This window comes from Apium graveolens, chromosome 9 (genome assembly GCF_009905375.1).
Source record: "Apium graveolens cultivar Ventura chromosome 9, ASM990537v1, whole genome shotgun sequence".
In the NCBI taxonomy this organism is placed as follows: domain Eukaryota; kingdom Viridiplantae; phylum Streptophyta; class Magnoliopsida; order Apiales; family Apiaceae; genus Apium; species Apium graveolens.
In genome coordinates, this window is record NC_133655.1 from 240,511,546 (window position 1) to 240,521,319 (window position 9,774).

General features: G+C 32.3%; 2 protein-coding genes across 2 annotated transcripts; both read right to left on the reverse strand.

Moving 5' to 3' along the window:
• Nucleotides 1–201: 201 nt before the first annotated feature.
• Nucleotides 202–4,153, reverse strand: LOC141687468 (uncharacterized). The gene is made up of 9 exons (XM_074492761.1): nt 3,854–4,153; nt 3,634–3,747; nt 2,111–2,179; nt 1,855–1,874; nt 1,722–1,774; nt 1,587–1,617; nt 1,398–1,476; nt 592–722; nt 202–495 (listed from the first exon to the last, which is right to left on the reverse strand). Exons 1-9 carry the CDS (start codon nt 4,023–4,025, stop codon nt 436–438), a joined length of 729 nt encoding a protein of 242 aa, XP_074348862.1. The 5' UTR covers nt 4,026–4,153; the 3' UTR covers nt 202–435.
• A 1,037-nt stretch (nt 4,154–5,190) lies between these two features.
• Nucleotides 5,191–6,607, reverse strand: LOC141686090 (putative E3 ubiquitin-protein ligase RHA4A). The gene is made up of 4 exons (XM_074491147.1): nt 6,539–6,607; nt 5,983–6,075; nt 5,598–5,686; nt 5,191–5,437 (listed from the first exon to the last, which is right to left on the reverse strand). Exons 1-4 carry the CDS (start codon nt 6,605–6,607, stop codon nt 5,191–5,193), a joined length of 498 nt encoding a protein of 165 aa, XP_074347248.1.
• Nucleotides 6,608–9,774: the final 3,167 nt, after the last annotated feature.

Genomic DNA, 9,774 nt, shown 5'->3' on the forward strand with positions numbered 1-9,774 from the left:
TAATAAAAAAGCATGGCTTATAAAATTCAAAAAACGGGTAAAAACAGTACACATACAATTATAAGTTATATAGAAAAAAAGATAAAAATAATACACTTAAAGTTATAACATGAATTATAAAAGGTGAAATCTCTGGAACCAAAAAAATAAGTGAAACCCAAGTACCAATTAAAAAGAGGTTTAGCTATAAATGACTAAGAAGAAGCAGAATTCTATGTTATTAATCAATAAAATAAAAAGTGTCTTTTCTGGTGCTTGTACAAATTAGAAAACACTACACAAGACCATATACTTGAAAGCAAGAACACTAAATTGCTACAGTGATTGACAACTATGATTGTTACAACAATGACAAAGTTATCACGGTTGGACCTTGGCTGAATAAACGTGTGACTGGTAAGTTTGCAAAATATGTGTCTGCCCTCTCTACATAGGCTAATCATGATTCAAGTCGAGACTTGGAAAGCTTGCTTCGGTCCGAACTCTAGAATCATCCTGAAATTTCAATAATATGTACTTTGAACACGTTGTTGGATTAAAGTTGGCGAAGAAGTCAAGTTTAACTCCTTAACAAATGAATACTGAACTAACCTTGATACAGACATAAATAAAATGGACATCGGGATTTTTCCCGACGGTAAAACCTGTGTCATCATTAAGCGGAACAGGAGAGATTAGTTCTTGCGACTGATGCTCGGAGCTTGCTTCTACCAAAGCTTTCCCTGCATGTAGCCATAAAATACAATATTAAGGTATTTTTTTTAAAAAAAATCATTAGGCGTTAACTGTTATCACGAACTGTTAAATATTAGGTTTCTTTGGCTTTAATATTGAAAAATTACTCGTAGACCAAAGATCAGAATTGCGAAGAATCAGGTGACCAGGAGATCAATATTTAGGCATCTAAGTTCCATCAAAACATATTATTGCTCCAATTTTTATCAAGACATTTAATCATCTATAATAAATTTAACTAATAATACTTATTTCTTTAATACCGTATAAAGTTGTAAACATTTTTATCTTGCTTAGCAGTAATATAATAAATTGAGGTAGTAAAGAATTAAAGGGGTTTTGGAGTTCAATAGAAGACTACTGTTGGAATTTCATCCACAGAGAAAAGTATGCACTTTCTATAGCATTTCAAGTGTAAACAACATAGCCAACAGTAAAACACATAATAAAGAAGATAAAGAAGAGGTAAGGGAAGAGAAGAGAAGAAGAAACTGATGTAATTTATCTCCCTTTTTTTCTCAAGATTACAAAAAGGAGACGCATTAAAGCCTTCTTTTCTGTAATAACGGATAGACCTATTAATCTGTTTCACGACAGAAACTAGATCTATCATGTTGAACGATCTAGAAGAACTGAATTAAAAGAGGGAACTGTAAGCAAACCTATTACGTGAAGTTTTATAGACCAAGAGTGCGCCTCCCTCAGCAAACTTAATCTATAACTTGGTGCTCCATACGTTATCTGCGCAACAAACAGACCTGTTAGGTGCTTAAAGTTCAGAGTATACATTTCTGTCATTCGCAGGATAACGTAACTAATGAAATTAGCAAAGGAAAGCAAATTACAATTACCAGAATGTATACTCCATTAGCCTTGAGGACCCTATAGTTTGTTATCAACTGCTTCAATATGTGAATAAATCAAGAGGTAAAAGTAACTTAATAGAATAAAAACAAATTTGAAAATATCAAGTTGTATATGTATACCTATCAACCTCCTCCAGCATCTTTGCAGCATTTTCACGTGAATTATGCCCGCACTGTAAAAGATGTCTTACCGTAATTGTAGCAAAAATATTCGACTGGTAATAATCTAAGTTCAAACTCGAAAATCACTCACCAGAAGAGAGTCCAAAGTTCCTAAAAAATAAACCAGAAAGATCAGCACGCGGTTTGCACGTATAGTACAGCCTCCACTACTATATATATGTTTGATCTTTTTAGATTATGTTATTATTTCTGGAGAAAGTCCTTGTGCATTCAAAACAAAGATTACAAAAAAGATAGTGTGTAGGTATTTCTATAGATTTCTTTAGGAAGAACACATATAGATAAGAATGGAGTAATACTAAAAAATAAGTGAAAGGTGAAGGTACCTTTATCAATGACAGCAACAAAGGAACCTGATTGAAATGCACTCATATCCCGAACATCCATTTTTATATCTACGTCAATATTAAGGAATTAAAAATAGCAATTTTCATTTTTAATTTTTCGAGTACTTTGGTAGGGAAAACCCTAAGGAAATCCTAAAAATTTAACAAAAATTAGGAAAAAAGGGTTACAAAAGCGACCATTCATATCTTAAAGTGAAGTTGGTGAAAGATCACCTGGGAGATTCTATGAATGTGATGAATGTTCAAATGAGCAAGAAAGATTGCACAATGATTTGTTTTCCTCGTAACATGACAAATGTAAAGATGCCAAGGTTTATGCCGTATCTTTAAAATTTGAGAAGTGATGTTGCACTGGGGATGACTCTGATCTGGATACAAGACACAATTAGCCACATCAAGAGAATTACATTCTAGAATTACTTTAGTGGCTTAAAGATCCCAAGCTAACTCAAGTTCACGAAATTTTGCCCAAAGTTCAGTCGTTAAAGGAGAGGCTTGCCCAATGCACTCCGAGAAACCTCTGATCTGATTTCCAGTACTATCACTCACGCCAGTCCTCCCACACCTGTATACATATTCTAGAGTCTAACAGCACCATCAATTTTAATGTAATCCAACCTAAATCACGAAGACGGGAACATCCACCAAAATTGGCACCTACAATACTTTAATGAGATATGTTTCATAGGACCACTAGGCAAAGTTTAGTGAACAATATCATCCATATCTGCTCGAGAGAAGAGCCAGATACAATTGACCTCGAAATGATTTACACTAGACAAACAAAAGGCCATCTTTAGTAGTTTACTTGCCCTAGTGTCCAAAATTAATTAAGAGAATATTGCAGGTAGGAGGTAAATAAACAAACTCCCAAGTCCTAACTATGTCTCAGGAGGCAAGGCATGTATTACTCCATGATAGGAAAGAAAACTTATGGCTACTGACAATGCTTGGGTAAACAAATTTCAAAATCAAACCAAAATACATATTGTATCTGAGGGGAGGGTGAAGTGTACGCAAACCTTACCTCTACTCTAAGAAGTAGAGAGGCTGTTTCAGCATAGACCCCAAATTTGCATACAAAAACACAACAAACACAAAAGTAGCAAGCAGAATAAAGAGGAGTGACTGACGGAGCATTATAGTATACAGAAGCAGCAAGCGAATCATGCATAACCATAAAAATAACTAGAAACAACAGGCAACGAGCACAGTTGCATATATATAAACGTAAAATCTAAACAAGAACAAAAACAAATAGGCACACACCACAAATCAAGCCAGTAAAAAAATGTAAAGCACCCTACACCTCCAAAACACAATGTTAATTATCTTCCTAAGCTTCCACTAGACCGTAACAAAGAAAATGTGTACACACAATATTATAAACTTGCAACTAATTTTAAATGTCATAACGAAAACAATCAAAATAATAAAATAAATCACATCACTAATCAATTATCTTTAAAAGAATGCATATGAGTAAAAAGAGAAAAGGATACATTTTAATTGAGGACGATTAGAGTATCTCTGCAGCATAGTTTGAATAGCAACAGAAGAAATATCAATATTAACCACATTCTCATATCCATCATCAACCAAGCCTTCACTAAATGCTGCAAACAATAATAATAAGCTTTCATAAAACCAAAAGAAGAAGAAGATAAACAGTACAAAAGATCTGAATGGAAAAAAGAGAGAAGGGTAAATATGTAAAAATACCAGAAGTACCAGAGCCGACGACGAGAAGAGAGGTGGTGGTGTTCTGAGGAATGTATAAATGAAGAAGAGGAGAAAGAGAAGGGTATTTTTGGTACCAATCAAAAGGACCTGATTCTTGCTCGTAACGTTTGTCCCAGTACCATTCTTCTCCGTATGCTTGTGTTGATGACATTGATGTTTATCATCCAATTTTCTGGTTATGTTCTGTAATGGATCTGCGTGCAGCGGTCTTGCTCAGTTTTTTGTTTGGTTTTCTTGTCTGAATCTGTTTGCATCAATGCTGATACACACGTGGCATCCGCCCACCTATCTCTTTTGTACTTGTTGGTTAATAGAAAATCTTTTTTTTTCCTTCACAATTTAATTAGTGAATGGTTAAGTATGACTTGCAATCTTGAATTCTATTTTACATTTTTTAGATTTTCTCAAATTTTAATTTATATACTATGGTTGGATACAGTCTTGGATACAACATCAATGTAATAAACAATATGAAAAAAGATTTCAATTTGACAAAATAAAAAATAAATATTAGTTGATTTCTTTTAAATAATACTAGAGGTAAAAAAAGAATGTACTCATATTCGTTATCAAATAAGGCAGTACTGTGGTAAAGTGAAAAAATTTAATTGGTGTAAAAATATGATACAGTCACATTTTATTATTATTTCGAGAACCAATTTTACATCCCTATTATTATTCATTTTTTAATGGGGAAATTTAATTTTTAAGGTTGATTTTTAATATAATTTTGGTCTTCCTAGTTAATTTTTTGTAGGCAACAAATTATAAATAAACTAGCACCAAAACAATGAAGTTATATATAATATTTTTATTATGTGACGATATTGTCAAAGGTGCCAATAATTAGAGTTGCTTTTGTGATAATCAGAAGAGGAGAGATATTGGACAGAAAGAAACTTACTCCTCACAGATATACCATATCTAGAGCCAGATTGCCACAAAATTATAATGATCCTCCTGAGCATTAAGGTATTAACATACATTTTTATGTATGTGAACTGTGAAGAACTATACTCTGCAGTTGGCCATTTTCAAACAGACAAACTTAAAACTGATTAGTTGAACATGTAAAATGAGATTTATGCTCACCGTGGCGGAACAACTATAAAAAACACACTAATTTTTTCAAGACAGCAAATAGGTAAAAAGAAAAAAAAGCTTTATATTAGAGTTCCTCTCAACATACTCAGAGCTTTAACTACTTCAATTTGGGACGATATCGTTTTTACCATTCAAATAGGAAAAATGTGTACCGTTAAATAATGTCTACATAATTATCTATAAGCACCTAAAGGTCCTAGATAATCTGATCATCAAGCTTCAAGGTGTTCTGGAGTAGCCGCAGGAAGTAGTACTGTAGCTGACGACTGTGGTGGTGGTGGTGGCGGCGGTGGAGTGACAAGTTTTGCATTGTCTACGACCAATGAACATCTACAGAGAGGGCATGTGGTGGAGGAGCTCAGCCAATTACATATGCAATTACTGTGGAAGATGTGTTTGCATGATGGCAATTGTTTCAACTCCTCTTTCATCTCAAATTCTCCCAAGCATACACAACACCTGCATCCAATATTCCTTTTAAGAATTTGTCCCCACAAGAATTTACAACTTGAAAAAGAAATATTTATTCTATTTAAAGGTTTAATTAGGAGTATCTATCTTATCTGCTCATATTTATTGACAGTATCAATTATTCATATATAGCTGGTAGAGGACTTACAATGATTCCCTTGCCTTCAATTCTTCATCAAACACTATTGCATGAAGCTTGTCTTTCAGATCTTGTTTCAAACCACCAACTTCTAGTACCTGTAATATTAAGGTATATTCATGATTAAAATATTTTTTGCCTTCAATATTAGTAAATATTTTATGAGCGAACTGTATTTTTGTGAGGATACAGAAATACAACAGTATCATAAGTAATTTAGCAATATTTGATTTTATAATAGTTTCTAAAAGTAAAACAATATTTAGGAAAAGATTCTAAATTTTATTCACAATTTTACAGGAGCCTCCCTGTCGATGCAAAACATGAATTACATATAACAGCCTCACAGTCAATTCAAAACATGAATCACATAGAACAGACTAGATATACATACAACATGTCTTCTGCGCGAGGATTGATGATACATGGGGTTCTCGTTCCCGTCTACAGACGGCCTTTGGATAATGTGACCGCCTAAATAACCACTCTGGGCAAAGGCACCAAAAAAAGAAAAAAAAATGTGTAACAATTATAGTAAAAATTATATCTATATTATTTATTTTATTGTTGCATTCACCTATAATTAATATGAACAATATATTTTGAATATGGATAAACTTTTACAACCATGGCCAAAAACAATTTTCATTTTTAAAAATGAGCAGGTGACACCAAAATCTCCAGGAACATTGCATATATTCTGAGCCTACAATAACATGCACACAAAAGTAATATGTGGAGAGCAGGTTCTGTAAACATCTTGTTTTTATTATGTATAAATATATACAGAAGAAGAGAGGACTAACCGGGATGACAAAGGAGGAGAAGGAAGGTGCTCTTGTAAAAGTTGGTTGAGGATGTGAGGCAGAAGCTTGCTTCTTCAGGTAGAACAAGTATAACAACATGAACACTATTATACAAAACATGACAGGCGTTAAGAATATATATACCTTGTAATGCTTCACTTGCTGTGCTTGAGAGTAAATGTCTGAAGGGTTTGGAGGTTGAGCAGAGGCCATTGAAACCTCTTAAATATCTTATGAAATTCAAATATAGGTTTCAAAGAGAAACTACTCTATCAAAAACAGAAGGCAATGGTGTTTTTCTTGTCAGTGAGTGCACTTATTTAAGGTATTGAGAGTCCGGAGAAAAATGTTTCATGGTATATGCATCCTTAAAATTAAATTAAAATTTTAAAATAAGAAATTATTAGAACAGCTGTACCCAGATTCTTTTTTGTTAAATACTCAAAAAGAAAAAGAAGAATTTAATCCCATGGGTATTAATGTGTCTATTAAATTAATGGGTCAAGTGTAATATTTAAATATTAATTAAACTTGTTTAATATAATAATTAAGTGAACTAAATTAATAAAATTAATTATTTATAACAGTAGTAACATCTCAATATTTTTTAAAGAAAGTGTTTTCCCAAATATTATCATTGTTATTGAAAATATTAAAATGAATCAAATACACCTGACGAGAAAATTGTTGTAAAATGTTGTATTTATTAAGCTTTAAAATTTAACAACAAACTCTCTATTATTTTAAACTTCAAATAAACATATCATATTTCACACTAGATAATATGTGGCATTAGCAGTCAGATTCATGGATTTTTCATATAAAAATAAGCATTCTGAGCCACCACCAAAAAATAATGTTTTTGAGATACAATTATCAACATCTTTTAAAATATTTATCATTTTCAAATATCTATCATTCTTACGTTAAAAAAAAATACCTATCATTTTCATTATGCTTTTTCACCCATCCCATTATCAATTTTGATTTTGAACTAAAAAAATATGTTTAGTAAATTTTAAATTTTATCCCAAGCTAAAAATAATTAAAAATTTAATAATAATTTTATTATTTAATCCTTTCAGCCCCTTACAATTTTCAACTCGAGCTGAATTATCAGGGCAGCAGGTGATGTTCGTGTTGATACTCGAGCTGGATTGAATTATTAGGGCAGCAGGTGATGTTGGTGATGATGATAGAAGTAAGCCAATTACTAATGTAATAGTTGTGGAAGATTTGTTTCTATGATGATAATTGTATCAAATTCATTTGAACACATCTAATTTTCCTTTTCGTAGTTTTAATATTCATAGGTGGAGCCTATATAATATATCAACAAGTAATATATCTACTTATACAAGTTGCATATATATTTCCAGTTTCATTTGTCTCCCTATTAGATAATACATCATTTTTATATACACTTCTTATTTGTAAATCCTTTTTTAGTCATCCTCAGATTTATATAGTGTAGTTTATAATAAGCTTATAAGCTTTGTTGCTAGCTTTTGAAATTTTTACAACAATATTGTTGTGCAAGACTTGCATATATAATAACAAGATTAAGTCACATTGACAACCCGAAATTTAGTTGTTATATAATCAATTTTGTATTATATATATTATATTTCTTGAGTCTGTAAAAAGATTAGAAGATTAGACTGATGGATTTTTCTGTGAACATATTTAAGCTAATAAATAAACTCCGGAAGAAAATCAAACCATGATCATGCCTCAGAGAAAAGTGTAGCTTGGAGTTGAATAAAACTGTTCTAAGAAAGATATTTTATGTCAAGAAATATACAAGTCACAGATCAAGCAATATCGAGAAGTCATTCGAAAAGTTCAGAATGACTTATCAAGAAGTCCAAAATGGCTTATAGAGAAGCCTCAGAGATATCGACAAGTCAAAGGAAGATGCTGAGAACGGGAGATATCGACAAATCATTTCAGCATGTAGAGAACTCAGAGATATTGACAAGTCAAATGAAGATGTAAAGAATTGGAGATATCGACAAGTCAATTTCTCATTAGAGATCTCAGAGATATCGATAAGTCAAAATGTGTATATAGAGATCTTAGAGATATCGACAAGTCACTTCTACATGTAGAGATCTCAGACATATCGACAAGTTATTTCAAATGCAAAGATCAAGAGACCTCGATAAGTCAAATATACCTATAGAGAACTCTGAGATCTCGACAAGTCATTATACTTATCGAGATGTCACTTCTCTATACAACAAACTGGAGATCTCTATATGCCTCTCAAATACAGAATGCAGACAAGTTCAAGATTCAAGATTATCAGTTAACAAACGATCTATTCACTAGATTGAAAAGTCTACAAAGTAGCGGAAGAGGATACAAGATCAAAGGCCAATATTTGCTAAGCTAGAAATGGAAATAGAAAAAGGTTGCTTTAGAAAGTAGTTTAGTACATTTTAGTGCAAGTCTTGCAAACTCGTGCTACTAGTGTATAATGCATGCACTGGTCCTTAGTTTAGATGTAACAAACAAATTCATATTTTCTTGTATTCTCTCGAGAAAGAATCTGAGTTCTTATATTGTTAAGAACACACAATTTGTAGGAAGATAAACTTAATTAATACAAATTAAATGAGTTTTGAAATACCGTACTTGTTGATTTATTTCTCTAACACAATATCTCTGCAAATATAAACTGCTTTGTTCACACAATATCCAAACAAGTTTTAAAAAGGCTAAAAATCCAAAGAAACACATTTACCCCCCTCTGTGTTATACTCAGTTTCTACCAAGTGGTATCAGAGCAAAATCTGAAAGTAAACAGATAAAGATTTTGGAAGTATGAGTGCACAAAAGATAAACAGTATCAAGATACCAACCTTTAATAAAATCAACTATACACTTCGGAAAAAGAAGATGATACTGTTCATTAAGATGGTCAACCCAATGTACATCCAGATTCTCGAGAATAGCCCTTTTATTTCCATGGAAAGGGTTGATGAATCTACTAACGGAGATATGGTCATTCCAGTTCATTATGCCCCTAAATACCCCTCAAAATACACTGAACCTGAAAAGGAAAAAGTCTCTCTAGATAGTGGCCTGCAACTAATTCTGATAGAGTCACTTGACAATGTCATGTTCAACAATATTGTCAACTGTGACACAGTCAAACAGATCTGGGAGAAAATTGAGATTTTGTGTGAGGGTACAGAGGAAGTAAGATCAAAATCAAAGGAGAATACTGGTGTCTCAGTATGAGGGTTTCATGACTAAGCCTAAAAAAGGATTTACTGAAGTTTTTGAAAGGTTTAACAAATTGATAAATGACTTGCAACTTCATGATAAATATTATGAAGTTGGGGAGGTTAACTTAAAGTTCTTGCTAGCTC